This window comes from Lutra lutra, chromosome 2, assembly GCF_902655055.1.
Source record: "Lutra lutra chromosome 2, mLutLut1.2, whole genome shotgun sequence".
NCBI classification, from domain to species: domain Eukaryota; kingdom Metazoa; phylum Chordata; class Mammalia; order Carnivora; family Mustelidae; genus Lutra; species Lutra lutra.
The window spans coordinates 205627503-205643571 of record NC_062279.1 but is presented as its reverse complement, the minus strand read 5'-3'; the positions used below and the strand labels follow the sequence as shown (position 1 = coordinate 205643571).

General features: G+C 35.9%; 1 protein-coding gene across 5 annotated transcripts in view; it reads right to left on the bottom strand.

Annotated features, from left to right (window-relative positions):
* MRPL1 (mitochondrial ribosomal protein L1) overlaps positions 1-16069 on the bottom strand; it is a 101827-nt gene that overhangs the window by 31101 nt on the left and 54657 nt on the right. Inside the window, exon 8 of one of the 5 annotated variants that reach the window (XM_047719625.1) lies at positions 809-850. The exons of the other annotated variants lie outside the window; for them this stretch is intronic. Within the exon in view, the coding sequence (XP_047575581.1) occupies positions 824-850 (27 nt within the window). The 3' untranslated portion in view covers positions 809-823. Of the gene's footprint in view, positions 1-808; positions 851-16069 lie in introns of those variants that run through there. 5 annotated transcript variants of the gene reach the window in all.

Here is a 16069-nt window from a genome sequence, read left to right as displayed (position 1 = left end):
TTCTGGGACACCAATATTAGGAAAGTTAGATCTTTGTTATTAGCCCACAGGACCCTAAGGCTTTCTCTTTTTTTCCAATCTTTTGTCTTTGTTTTTCAGATTGGATAATTCCTATGATCTATCTGTAAGTTCTTTCTTTCCTCTGTTATCTCCACTAATTTCATCTCTATAGCTCATAAATGATTTTTATGAGGTCCCTTTCCCAGGTTCTCCCCTCTCCTCGATCTTCCCAGCACTTTCTGGTTCCCTAAGGCTCTCCTCTGGGACCCCAGCCAGAAAAATAAAATGTATTGACCCCATTTTGCCACTTACTCTCTGTAACTGTTCCTGTACTGGGGGCCAAATGACAAGACAGAGAAAAGAAGCTAAGACAGTGTGCCTCCCCATCTTGTGACCATAGAGCCTCCAGTCCAAAAAGAAGGTTTCCTCTTCTCAAATTTTAGATACCTGTACCCTTCCTGCACCAACTGTTTGCACAAGGATTCACGATGTCTACTTCTCCGGCCTGAAGGGAAGGGTTTCTCAAACTGCAGCTCTCTTCGCCTGCGCTGACGCCGCATCCCCGTTTTAGGTTATGGTGAGCCCAGTTCATGACAACACAAGGAGAAAAATGACAAACTCAGCAGCAGAAGTGAGGGCTGGTACTTCAAATTCTGGTCTTCCCTAATTTGTCTGTCACTATTTACTTTTCAGAGTCTTGAAATAGCTACTCCATGCCTTCTATCCAGGTTTTGTAACAGCTGCATTCAATGTGAGAGAGAGGCCGGCACGTGATTACACCGTATCACCTGGAACCAGATCTTCAGACTTAGGTGTTATGTATTTATACTTTAGGGTTGGCAAACATTTTCTGCAAAGAACCAGATGGTAAATATCTTAGGCTTTTAAGGCCACATGTGACATTTGCTGCATATTCCATTTGTTTCCCTTTAAAAGATTATTTTAACTTCACAAGTGGTACAAAAACAGACTCGCAGAACCACTGTTTTGCCAACTCCTGTATTAGAATATATCATTTGTCTCCAAATATATAAAAATGCATGCAAAAGACAAGTTATGGTATGAGTCATGCTTTACATCACTTTAACAAATTCCTAACTTTTGGGGCACCTGGGTGGTTCAGTCAGTTAAGCGACTGCCTTTGGCTCAGGTCATGATCTTAGGGTCCTGGAATCGAGCCCCCCGTCAGGCTTCCTGCTCAATGAGGAGTCTGCTTGTCCCTCTCCCTCAGCCCCTCCTTGCCCTATTTGTGCTTTCTCTCTGTCTCAAATAAATAAATAAATAAAATCTAAAAAAAAAAAAACAATTCCTAACTTTATCAAAATCTAAATGGGGGAAGGAGGATGCTCTCAGGTAACAGCGGCTTTCATCATTGCTCACGTTAAAGCTATTTGGAAAATGCTGAATTTTGTGTTTCTATTTAATGTATTTAATAATTCATAATACGGTCTTATTGATGTTTTATTGTTTACTATATATACTATACTAGTGAATGTTACTGGTTGAAAGTAACACTGATGAAACTCACAAAGAATCACATTCAGACCCACTCTATTTCCTCTCCCAGCATTTGGATAAAGACAGACTGTGGTGAAAGCCAGCAAACTAATCACTGGTCTTTGAAGTAAGTTAACAAAAGAAAGATGTGTGTGCAGTATACTGAAAACTACTTATTAACAAATGGATTAACAAAGGAAAGCAAGTCAGTTTACTGCCTTTTACATGTTTTGAAACACACATATTTTTCATCATGTTATTCTACTAATCAATGATCACTACATTATTGAGTTAATGCAATGAATTAAAAAGAGAAGTTAGCATTTTTTAAATGATATGGTTTTTCTTACGTTACTATTTATATCTGGTAGAAGGGGAAAGTCACACTTCAATTCCCAATTCCCAATTCTCTAATTTCATGACAATATAGGTAAGAAAACTGGGAATGATAATAAATGATTCTTGACCTAATACTACTACTGGTTAAAAAAAAAAAAAGCTGATGAATATCCATCCAAAGGATGTAACATACTACAAGGATTATTCATCCCAGTTAAACATGCGTATCTCACAATAAAGCGTCAAGCAGAATGCTGGCACATACTGCGTTCTGGATAAATATTAGTTTCTCTCTCCTCTTTCTTAGCCCCATACTCTTAAAGATCTAAGATCTACCACCAGTCTACTTCCTTCTTTTTAACGAAAATGAACAAGTATAGAATTTGAGTTTTACATTCTATAGTTTATTTTCTTGTCTTTATAATTCCCTTACCTATGAGACAGAACACTAGTATACCAGAAATAATGCAACAAATGAAAAGTTAATTACCAACTGGAAGGAATGGGAAAAAAGAGAAGGGGAAGTGGTAGAGAGCTCTAAGCCAATGAGCTACCGCCTTTTATACAACTCTGGCTTGCATCTGACTGATTTAAGCAATATTCTTTGCTTGCCACTTTTACAATTTATGGACCTCGTTGCTATAAAACAAGCCTTCAATTTCCACATACTACATTATCCGTATCTTGTTTAACTGAACTTCAACACATTCACTTTTCCTGTTGTAACATGTTCACTACAACTGGAAGCTCTGATTTCAACACGAGATTTTACTATGTTTATATTCCCTTACCCTGAACTTGTTTATTTTTGTTAAAATATACTTCAGCTTTTATCAGCTGCCAGGTAAACAATATTCTTGCCACAAAACAATTCACTATTACATAAGCAAAGCATAATGATACAAGCCTATGAACGAACCATGTCTACAACTTTAAAAAGGAGAATAAAGCACATCAAAGACATTGCCTTTATATTAAGTGTGTCAAAGATCCAAGTATTTTTGAAACCTGAACAAGAAACACTAGTTAAATCAGGTCTTGGCATGATTTGGTATAAGCGTAAATCCAAGCTGTCTTACCCTGTTTTTTCCCTTTTAGAAAATGAACTTAGGTTTTATTTGTGGATACTTTTATCATTTACAAGTCTTCAAAATCTGGTTATTTATATGACTGTAAAAGGACTATAGCTGTTTTTCTTTAATGCTATGATAACTGGTCAAGTCAAAGCCAGTCTATTACATAATGTATATTTTAAAGATATTCAAAATTTAATCCTATTTAGTGAAGTTTTTACAAGTCTTCCTCATTACAAATCATTCCAGATTTTATATTCTAATTATCCAAAGGATACAAACATAGTTATTTGAAGGGGTACATATTAATAAATTAAAAGAATAAAAATGGTTTCTAAAGTGAAACAGAACAAATCTAAAGTATGTAGTTGTTTTAGAATACTCTCTTTTATTTACTTGGTTTTATGGTATGGTAATGGGAACCTGTCCTACTGTAATATAAGAAAATAGGGGCGCCTGGGTGGCTCAGTGGGTTAAGCCTCTGCCTTCGCCTCAGGTCATGATCTCAGAGTCCTGGGATCTAGCCCCGCGTCGGGCTCTCTGCTAAGCGGGGAGCCTGCTTCCTCCTCTCTCTCTGCCTGCCTCTCTGCCTGCTTGTGATCTCTCTGTCAAATAAATAAATAAAATCTTAAAAAAAAAAAAAAGAAAATAAATAGGAAGAGTAGACTCCATTCACTCAAAGGAGGAATCAATGTTTCACAATAAATTTACTGAGGCCACTAATTTAGAATTAGTAATAATTCACAATCACATTTTTAAAAAGTTTATAATGTAACAAATGAATAATTTAAGGTTATAGGAAAACATTTAATATCTTTAGAGAACAACTTTTATATTAAAAACATTTTTAAATAAATGTTTGTGATTTGTTAATGATAGAGCATTATTAACTCAGTTAGCATCTACCAGGTAATAATTTTGTGATTAGACACCCTATGTAATCAAAGTTAATTAGCCTGAATGACCCTGAAAAACCTCTGTGGTATTCCTTTCTCACTAATTCATGCTAATTTTCCCATAAATTTAATTATATTTTCATCTTTCCAATATGTAGGGTGGACAGCCAAAGAGGAAGGGATGAGCAGAAAGGAACTTAAAAAAAAAAAAAAAAAAAAAGAAAGCAAAAAGGAGAGGGAGGAAGAAAATAGAAAAGAAAACTTCAAAGAGCTATTAAAAGAAAAAAAAAGTTAAGGGAAAAGGGGGAAGAAGGGAAAGGAGAACCTGAAAACAAACCTTACTACTATCGCTGCTATTATTACTATGATTATCATCATCATCATCACCATTACGATTACTGAACCAAGCCTCGTCTTGTCCCCTCCTGCCAGAGTTCTGAAAGCCAAGTTGGGGGGTGGGTGGTGAGGGGCAGGGGATAGGGGAAGGATTTCTCAGCATTCAGTATACATAGATTCACTTAATCTCCATTTTCATTTTTCTCAACTCCCAACCTCCAGGTTAGACATGCTCTTTTTAATTTTTCCATCCATCTGCCAGCATGGGAAAGGGCAGTTACCCAGTGTCATGAAGTATGTTAAGAATCTTCAATAGTTTTAACTATTGCTCCCTATTTCAGAGGGTTTTTGTCCCATCTCCAGACAAACACTGATACCCAGTTCCAGAGGTATGAGGAGGGAGATCCTGAGCCTTTTACAAGATCAGAAATGTAGACTACAATAGTTTTTTTTTTTTTTTTGGCTTTCTCTATTGTTGACTTAGATCTGGCATTTTCTAATCAGTTATCACTGTGATGTTGATACACTATCTTTACCTGGAAATCTCACAATACATGTTATTTTCAAGCGTCACTGGTATACTAGAAAAAAGAATACCAATCTTACACCACAGGCCATAATGAAATACTTCAGAAGTTTTTAAAAAGTAGAAACTATAAACAGTGCATTCTTCAACATTCAAACTAGAATATAACTAAAACTGAAGTCAAAATAGATTCCTAATATTTTTAAAAGGTTCCAAATTTTAAAATACTCTGCCAAATAAGATTAAAAAGTACCATGACACATTATTTTAAAAATATTGACAAGAAAGCTAAATATCAAAACATAATCAGAGGCAAATTCACAGATTTAAACTCTTTGGAATTTAAGAAACAAAGCAGATGAACATAGGGAAAGGGGGGGAGAGAAAGGGGGCCGAAGGTAAGACACGCCTAATAACAGAGAACAAACTGAGGGTTGCTAGGAGCGGTGGATGAGGGGATGGCTAAACACGTGATAGGGACTGAGGAGGGCCCTTGTTGGGATGAGCACTGGGTGTTCTGTGTAAGTGATGAATCACTAAATTCTACTCCTGAAACCAATTATCCTCAATGTTAACCAACTAGAATTTAAATTAAAACCGAAAACAAACAAGAAAACTTATAAATCTGATATAAACTTAGACAACTAGAAAACCAACAATAGCAAAAATCTCAGGGTAACAGGATAAAAAGAAGAGCAAATCAATAAATTATAAATAGAAAAAGGTACCAATAAACAAATTCTAAAAGCCATACTAAAAAACAAAACTACTTTGAAAAGCATATATAGGAGAATGTTCTATACTTGGGCTCCGAGTGAGAAAATATTTAAGGGTGAAATGTTAAGATGTCTGCAACTTAATTTTCTGTGTTTCAGAAAATAAAAGATATCTATTACTTTCTCTAAGCAAACCACTTTTACTAGTTTTTCTAAGCAGATGTGGAAAAATTAGTGAATCTAGGTGATGAGAATACAGTATACAGGTAGGTAGGTGTTCATTCTACTATGCTTTCAACTTATCCATTCATTTAAAATTTCAAAATAAAAAACTGAAGAAAATATGCAGACATTGAGGACATTTAAAATAGGAGCTTAAGTAGAGGTAAGAATTTATAAAGCAATAAATTCCAAGAAAATGTGTAGTATTAAATTTCTTTACTTTCTTACAGGAAACATAATGAATACAGTTTAATTGCCCTTCAGATGTTCTATTCTAAAGTGCTATGAACCCAGGACCCCCCACTGTCCTAGGAGAAAGGAAAGATAAAACAAGATCCCTGATTTTATGGTTTTTCAGAAAATATTATAATGGAAAGTCATTTTAAAAAAACCCTCACTTTATGTACACGTATACTTGAAAAGAATTCCTTCAAAGTGAAAATTGAAACAGAAAAAGCTGACGGGAAGTATAGCAGGTCTTCACGAACCATTCTTTCAAAGGCCAAACATTTTCTATAAAGTGTGGAAAATTCTGGCAAGTTGCTGTGCTGACAGCAAAACACTTAATAAAGGAAACAAGACTACAAAAAAAAATTGTCTGAAACTAAGTAGACTCACAGTACACTGCAGCACCCTTTGAAAGGTCCAGTATGTATCACAAAGCAAATCTGTCTTTACCCTCAAACTTTATCCAACTATGTTAATCACAAAGATTTTCAATTAGAACTGATTTCAAAATCAAGCCTAAAACCCACGGAAACTACAGTGAGTAATTCCATATATATTAGATTTCTAATAAACTGGATTCGACATAAAAGTTAGCTTAGTTGAGGGGGCCAGGTTAAAAAAAAAAAAAGTTAGCTTGTTGCTAGTTTAAAACATATATACAGAAACATGGGGTTGATTTTATAGGCTCTTTTAGGAGTATATATAATGGGCTATGAGAGCAATATAATTTATTATGTTATTAAATAGTGCGATAGGTTAAATACACCAAGTAAGCACACTGCAAATTTTCCTTTAAACTACAGTGCATGTCCTCCGTTCCAGATAACTGCTTCCTACTACAAGTCTTAATGTGCCATATTTTATAGCTCCAATAATTTTTTCCTAATAAAAAGTTGTCCCTTAATCTCTACCACCATTCTCAGCAACTACAACATCACCACACCTGTTTTTGAAATATGTGAGGCAGTAAACATTAACCAACGTGAAAGGAGACAAAGAGAGAACACTTATGTATTTGACAAATATAAAAGTATTATGTCTGTCTATGTAAAATGGGAAATTCCACATTAATAGAAAATTAGAAAGAACTTTTACCTTATAATAAAGGAAAATAATAAGAAAGCCAATCAATAATGCAGTTGCCCTTTAATTACACTTAGAAATCCAAAAAAAAGTAGGCTGGAAGCCAAGTATCTTAAATCACACAAGGAATCTATCAGTGAGGAAAAAAACAAGGCATATTCTGAAAGCCTCACAGCTAACATAAAATGGATTTGTGGTATGTTGTAAAATACTAATAGGCACCCTTTGAAAATTACTTCAAAGTCTTTATTCTGGCAGGTTTATGCTATAATACCTTGACACAGTTTAATTTTCTTGTGTAATGTCAAATATACACCTGGTTAAGTGTTTCTATAAATAAAGGACAGGATTCTTAATTCTCTCATCCTGAGAAATTCCAGAAATTAAAATTTTCACTTTCAATATTACTCCATTAGGACTGTTCGAAAAGCTGGGTATCAATCAAATTTTTATAAAACAAGACCTTGATTCACTATATATACATTGAGAATGTCTTTCTTTCTTTTTTTTTTTTAAGATTTATTTATTTGACAGAGATCACAAGTAGGTAGAGAGACAGGCAGAGAGAGAGGAGGAAGTAGGCTCCCTGCTGAGCAGAGAGCCCACCATGGGGCTCGATCCCAGGACCCTGAGATCATGACCTGAGCCGAAGGCAGAGGATTTAACCCACTGAGCCACCCAGGTGCCCCAAGAATGTCTTTATTTCTAACTGACCTTCAACTGGCAGTAGATTTTATTTTTCGTACATTTGTATATTCATTCATCAAGAATTACTTATCGAGCATCTACTATTGCCAGGTACTATTCTAGTCTAAGAATTAGGGATAGAGTAATAAATAAAATGAAAAAAATTCCTTTTATTTTCTTATTCTTTTAGGTTTCTTGGCTCCTCAGCTGTGCCAAAGCCTTAACTGTCTCTCAAATCCAACCAGTCTTCTTTAAATGAAGTTTTTTCCGGGCGCATGGCCACTCAGTAGCGCAGACCTTCGGCTAGGCCATGTGCATAAGCTCTGAACCCTGGTATGGGACAGAATTGATACGGTCAGTGGTTCACATGCTGGAAAGAAAGCTGCTTGCTCTCCACCTGCATCCTGACTCCTTCACATAGGCTACAAATCAGACATGCTATCAGTCAGATTCAACCACATAGAGTAAAAGACCCTAAGAGATGGGGGAAAAAAAAGTGTGTGACCCCTGGATGACTCTGGGACATAACAGCCCTAAACTGCCCACCAGCTCAACTTGGGAGAAAAATAACTTTCTACTGTGGTTACGTCACTGCTGTTTGGTCCCTCTGAAACACCTAAACCAGTGCAGATGTGTAGGCGTCCACTCATCATGCTGTGCACTATTTTAGAATACGAATCATGACCCTTAATTTACCTGGTATATGTTTCAGATTCCTCACAGAAGCTATCCTTGATCTACTCTATGCCATGATTACCTCAATCACTGCTTCTTTGTGCAGCTTCTTCATATTTTATATGTATCTATTATTACACTTATGACACTTACTATATAGTGTATTTCCACATTTATCTATTAGATTTGTCTTTCTTAAAAAAGGTCTTATTCTTTTTGTATCACTCTATGTCTGACACAGAGTCAGTACTTAATATTATTAAATAAAACACATTAAATTTTGGGCACCTGGTGCCTCAGATGGTTGAGCATCTGCCTTCAGCTCGGTCATAATCTCAGGGTCCTGGGATGGAGCCCCACATCGGGCTCTCTGCTCATTAGGGAATCTGCTTGTTCTCCTCTCTCTCCCTCTGCCCCTCCCCTGCACATGTTCTCTCTCTCTCTAATAATAAAATTTTTAAAAAATAAAAGAAAAACAAAACACGTTAACTTGGTTTATTGTTTTTCTTTTTCTTTTTTTTTTTGTTTTGATTAGGTTATAAACGAACTAATAATCTTTCCTATTCAAAAAATAAAGTTTAAAAATATCAATAAATGAAGATATTTTTTTATATAGGATGCAGTGAAAATCTCTAATACACTATAGGTCAGAAAAATCAGTCCCAAACACTGGGTAGAAAAGGCCTTATTTTTAGTAATTAGATGCCAGGCAATCTCAGCGTTTATAAACACTTCAACTGTACAAGCACCTTCAGTGACCATAGCTCTTGTCAATTTCATTTACTAGGCACTGGTAAAAAGAGCAAGTTTTGATAGAGGTGAGTCAGACAGGGTCCACAGTAAAGGGAGTCACAGGCCTCCTCACAAAAAAAAAAAAAAAGAAAAGAAAAAAAGAGAGCATAGTAGAGAATCAGAGCAGGCCCAGAAATGTAAGGAAAAAGGAGTAAGAATGGCAGGGAGGAACAGATGAGGAAACGCAGAATCTTAGGTAGAACAGAAGACTCTAACCAAAGAAGAAAACAATGGTAATGTTTACCTTACTATGGAAAGTAGACACTCACTCACACATACACCAGTAATATATCACCTAACAAACTGACAAAATGATAATATTTGGTAATATCTAATTCTGCTGAGTATGTGAGGCACTATAACACTACTGGATGAATTACAAGGTAATGCAAACATTTTAGAGAGCAATTTAGTGATACTTACAATAACATTTTCAATACACATTCTATTTCTTGAAATTCGCCTTCTGGGTATACTTGGAAAAAACTGGCAATATGTATTTTTAAGAATATCATTAAAATATTATTTGTAATAGCAAAACACTGGACATGATCTAAATGTCCATCAACAGGAAATGAATATTTGTACATGTTCACAAGGGAATATGCAACCATTGAAAAGAACAAATCAGATCAGAACAGATCTCTTTGCATCTTTGAAGACATCCAAGCCATTTTAAGTGGAAAAGAAAGGTATGGAACAGTATGTGTGGCCTATTTTGGTGTGAGTGAATTTTAATAAGGGTGGGGTTTTTTTTTTTTTTAAAGATTTATTTAGTTATTTGACAGGAAAGACAGTGAGAGAGGGAACACAAACAGGGGTAGAGGGAGAGGGAGAAGCAGGCCTTCCACCAAGCAGGGAGTCCAAGGAGGGGCTCCAATCCCATGACCCTGGGACCACGACCCAAGCTGACACTTAACCAGGCACCCTATAAGGGTTGTTATGTTATACCTTAACATTTCTAGAAGGACAAAAACCTATTTTTTTAAGTGTATTTACTTTAGGGGAGCCTCGGTAGCTCAGTCAGTTGGGCCTCCAGCTCTCGATTCAGCTCAGGTCATGATCTCACTGAGATAGAGCCCCATGTTGGGCACCACGCTTAGTAGGGTATCTACTAGAAATTATCTCTGCTCTCCTCCCTCTGCCCATCCCCATGCTCACACTCTCTCTCTTCTCTCTCTAAAATAATAAATTAACTTTAAAAATCCATTTTAGAAAGTGTATTTATTTTTAGTAACCTCTACACCCAACATGGGGCTTGAACTCATGACCCTGGGTCAAGAAGCTGGTCTCTCTGACCGAGCAGCCAGGCGCCCCAACAAAAAACTATCAATAAAAGTTCTAGGAGAAAACATTGCAGGGAGAGGGGCTTTAGTGTGCCTTTTTGTAAACTGCTCTAATTTAAACCAAGTGCATATGCTAATTTGATAATTTTAAAATGTCAACAGTTATCTGGTCATAATTTTCTGTCTCTAGTAGAGTTTTCTACATTATAAACTCAGATAATCCTTTAAAACATTATCTAATTACTGGGCGCCTGGGTGGCTCAGTGGGTTAAGCCGCTGCCTTCGGCTCAGGTCATGATCTCAGGGTCCTGGGATCGAGTCCCGCATCAGGCTCTCTGCTCAGCGGGGAGCCTGTTTCCCTCTCTCTGCCTGCCTCTCTGCCTACTTGTGATCTCTGTCTGTCAAATAAATAAATAAAATCTTTAAAAAAATTATCTAATTACTATCTGAAATTGAAACTACTATTTGAATATATATATATATACTAGCCATACTAGCCAGTACATAATTATGTCTCAACATTTTTAAAGAATCTACCTTAGTTTCATCTCTTTTTCATGGAAAGAACCATAATTTTAAAAGAAATTAGGGTGCAGTTAAATAGTTTTTTCTTCCCTGTGAATCTTTATTTTTAGTTTTATGCTTTAAAATCTTTCCCTTAGAGCACCGGGTGGCTCAGTCAGTGAGGCATCTACCTTCAGTTCGGTTCATGATCCCAGGGTCCTGGGACTGAGCCTGGCCTCTGGCTCCCTGCTCAGTGGGAGGCCTGCTTGTCCCTCTCCCTCTGCCTCTGCCTGCCACTCCCCCTGCTTATGCTCTGTCAAATAAATAAAATAAAATCTTGCCCTTAAATTTGGTCACTTAGGAATTTACTTTTATCCCAACCAACATACCATTCATGCTGAAAAAAAGAAAAATGGTGACTACTTGATAGTCAGTTGACTGAAAAATATTCCAATGATAACCTGTTGTGCTTGCATAATATTCAACATATAATTTAAATGGCATTTTCACGAATAAAAACTTGAAAGATAAAAAAAAATAAAAACATTTTAAATACTAAAAAACAACTTGAAAGAAAATAAAGAATATTTAGCCACAAATGAAAGAAATATATAAAAATACATTTTCTCTAAAAATAAATGGCATTTTCACTGATATGAGCATTTGATCTGACAGCATGCAGTCAAAACCAATCTCATGAATGTGTAAATTATAGCACAAATTGTAGGAAAGATTAGCAAAAAAACCTAATTTACCTGTAAGTCACACTGCTGACAAATGTAAGATACTGGCTGGCTATAAGAGTGTTTGTATAGGTTTGAGATACAAGGGCATTAGAAGTTGAGTTCTAATACCCAAGATACTAACCTTCAAGTCAGATAATTAAGAAAGATCATTCAAATGATTACGCTTATCACTTTGATACAGAAGGAAAGCCGGCTGAAACTAACCAAGATCAATTTCATATTACACCAATACCAGAACTGGATCTCAAAGCCATGTGGCAGTACAGACCTTTTGAGAGCCCTAACAAGTGGTGTCAAAATGATTTAACTAAAGACAGATCTCTCTTCTACAGGCAAACACAAACACAAAATTAATACATTTCACTCTTCCAAAAAACATCTTTTTAGATCAGGAGTCAGCAAACCTTTACTCTAAAGAGCCAGAATATAAATATTTCAGGTTTTGCAGGCTACAAATAATCTCTGTAGCAAATTCTTTGTTTTATTTTTTACAACCCCTTAAAGTTGTAAAGAGCATTCTTAGCTCACAGGCTGTACGGAAACTGTCCGCAGTTGGATTTGGGCCCACAGGCTATAGTTTTTTTGACCCCTGACCTAGATACCTTCCTTCCTTCTATACACCACAATGAGGACCCCTAATAGGCATGTGCTGCTGTCAGTGCTCCTTTAGCTGCATATTCCTTCTAAGTTCAGTCCTCATATTACACAGGTGGCAAAAATAAATGAATAAAAAACCAACACCTTCAATATTTCCAACCGTATAGTAGAATAACATCACTCAGGACGCCTGGGCGACTCAGTCAGTTGGGAAAACAACTCTGGGATTTTGGCTTAGATCATGATCTCGGGGTTCTGGGATGGAGCCCCAAGTGGGGAGTCAGCTTGGGAATTCTCTCTCCCTCTGCACGCCCCCCCCCGCTTGTGTTCTCTCTCTTTTTCAAATAAATAAATATATCTTAAAAAGAATAACATCCTCAGAAATCTCAAACTTTTGAAAAAGATATATTACTTTGCTTTAAAATCTTTTTTATCTCTGATAATTATAAATAAAATTCAAATACTTATATTAATACAATGAAAAAAACATTTTTATTCCTTTTTAAATAACTATATTGAGGTATACTCAATACACTGAACATTTTTAACTTGATTGAGGTATATTTTGCATATCATATTACTTACCATTTTCTAATTTATGTTTCTTGATTTTTTTAGTAAGCTTGTCAGATTGTGCAACAATAACCATAAGTCAGTTTTAAAACATCTTCATCACCCTAAGATGATCCCTCATGCATTTACTTTTAATGCCTAAACTTACTGCTTCCATCCTGCCCAAGGCAACCACACATCTACTTTTTGCTTTATAGTTTTGCCTTTTCATATAAATGGTATCACATAGTATGTGGTTTCTATGTCTGATTTTCACTGAGCATAAAGCTTTTGTGAATCATCCACAGCAGAACAGGTATTCACAGTTCATTTCTTTTTTTTTTTTTGCTGAATAATATTCCACAGGTTATGTTTCACATTCTCAAAGTGTCAATTTATTAAGTTTTGACATATGCATTTACTCACGAAAACCTCATGAGTCAAAATAACACACATGTCAGTCATCCCCCAAATTGTGTGCTCGTTTGTAATCCCTCCTTCCCACCCCTCCCCATCCACTTATGCCCACAGAAATGACTGGTCTGTTTGCTGTCACATTATACATTAGTACACTATATAAACTTGCATTTGCCAGAATTTTATAGAAACAGAATCATACAATATGTACACCTTTGGCTTTCACTCAGTATAATCATTTTTAAATTCATCCATGTTAAAGCATTTATCAATTTTTTTATTACTAAAGAATATTCTATTATATAGATATAATAAAGATTATTTATACATTCACCTGTCAATGGACATGTGAAATGTTTCCAGTTTTTGTCATAAGCATTTATTCCTAAGTCTTTGTATGGGCGTGGTTTCATTTCTTCTGGATAAATATCTAAAAGTGAAATGTGGATCATCTAGCAGGTGGATGTTAAATTTTTTTTCTTTTTAAAGATATATTTATTTATTTTAGAGACAGACAATGAGCAAGCAAGTGGGGGAGGGGCAAAGGGAGAGGGAGACTCCTGAAGCGGCTCCCTGCTTTGTGCTGGGCCTGATCCCAGGACCCTGAGACCATGACCTGAGCTGAACACAGAGGCTTAACCCACTGAGCCACCCAGGAGCCCCAACATCTATTTTTCATGAATGATAGCAGACTATATTTTTTTGCCTGGTTTTGGTATCGAGGTAATGCTGACTATCATAGGTGAAAAAGTAATCAGGTCCCTGTTACTTCATGTTAGCCAGAAGTAGAAGTCTGCTTTATAGTCATTAGTTCAACTATTCCTTCCTAGCCTAGAATGTATGCATCATTATTAACGTCATTTTGCATTTAGGGAAAATGGGGAATGGGGCTCAGAAAGCAATGGAACACAATTCCAATCTGGAACTAGGATTTGAATCCAGACAGTATAAATCTAAAATCCACTCTCTTAATCTGTTATACTACATAATACTATAATATTTAAGTAGTATTTAAAAAGATTCTCAAAAAAAAAAAAAGATTCTCAAAAAATAAAAAAAAATTAAATAAAAAAATTTAAAAAACAATTTTTTAGCGGAAATTAATTTATTTTTCATTAAGAAAAAGCATTCTACCTCTAAATGATACAAGTAGTCTGACCTGGAGCTCCTGTAATCACTTAAGCACCATGGTATTTGTTGAGAAGAATAAATGAGATGCCAGTTTCTTATACACTGAGTCAGGATCTACATAAACTATTAACTACTGAATATACTGAAAACATTACTTAACAAAAGCAAAGATCCACCTGGAAAAAAATAGTCTTATAAAGATGTCCTGTCATCCCCCAAAGTCTAACCAAAACATCACCAACGGGGCACATGGGTGGCTCAGTCAGTTGAGCATCCTACTTGGTTTTGGCTCAGGTCATAATGTCAGGGGTTGTGGGACCAAGCCCTGTGTCAGACTGTGCGCTCAGTGGGGAATCTGCATAAAGATTCTTTCCCTCTGCCACTCTCCCCTCCCCCCTCTTTAGTATATAAATTCTATAGCTCAGGAATTCAAGACACAACATTTTAAGAAACTTGTGTTAAGTCTGCCATCCCATAAGTAGCCGAACAGGTATTCTTAGTTCCAGAGAGAACGAAGTCTCTACAGCTCTAGAGTATTTTCTAAAAATTCCCCTTTTTTTTCATTTGCTTTTCACATTACAATGTTATCATCCCTAACAAACAAGGGGCACTGCCAAGGGCCTTCTGGAAATAAGGAAAGTGCAACATCAGATTTTAGCAGACCACAATGCCATGCAATTGGTGCTGAGCTCTGAAGTAATGACAGCAGACACAGCTTTCCCAATCTCTGACTGGATTAAACTGTTTTGCCCTCTTTCTAAAGAAAGTTTTCCTTCCATAAAACTAGCTGAGTGCTTCTCTCTACTTCTGATAGTCTATAGTGGGCACAGCTAAATTAGCTTGGACTACCAGCTATTGGCTAAAACGCAGAATCCCTCTTAAGAGCAGGACGGGAAGAGGAGTAACAGCTACTCAAATAATTCCAGGCCTGCGGCAAGATGGTTTTGGACAAAGAGCCTGGAGTCTTGAAGACTGCCAACACTCAAATACCTATTCTGCCTCACACCAGTTGTGAGACCTTGGAAAAATTATTTAACCTCTTTGGCCTTCATCCATAAAATGGGGATGATAATTTGTCCTCTCATAGTGCTGAAGATTAAGAGAGAAAATATACGAAATGAAGAGTGTTAAGAAGAGTGCCTGGCACTTCCTGGGCACTGCTTAAATCTTATTATCAATATCACTATTATTCTATAGTTACTGAACAGGAAAAAGTACTTTAGAGATCCCTTAGCATAAAGAAGATTTTAGCAAATAACTGTATATCTAAAAACAAAGTCCTATAAACCTGAACTATGTACATCAGAGTCCAAAAAATAGCTTTGAAAGTTGATTTCCAGCATATTCTATAAGTATACAGTTTTTAAAACACAAGGAAGGATAATCAAAACAATTCATAAAAATAAAGCAAATTACTCAATTCCATGATAGTAGTATTAAATACCTACTATGGGCTTAGCCTTATGCAATGTTCTATAGGGATATACAAGATCTAACCCTATTCTCAATAAACTTAGAATATTAGAGAGCAAAAAATACATACATGGAATAATCAAATAAAGCAAAAATATTATATCATTGAGGGGCACATGAAGGAATTCTCAAATACCATTAAAATTTACGAGTTTAATCTACAGAATAAAAAAATTGTCTGTCTGTGTACCTAGTGCTACTCCTGATGCTGGTGCCAAGAACAAGTTCAAAGGAGAGGCATATTATATTATAAATTATCAGTCACTCAAGCAAAACAAAGAGGGCTATTTAAT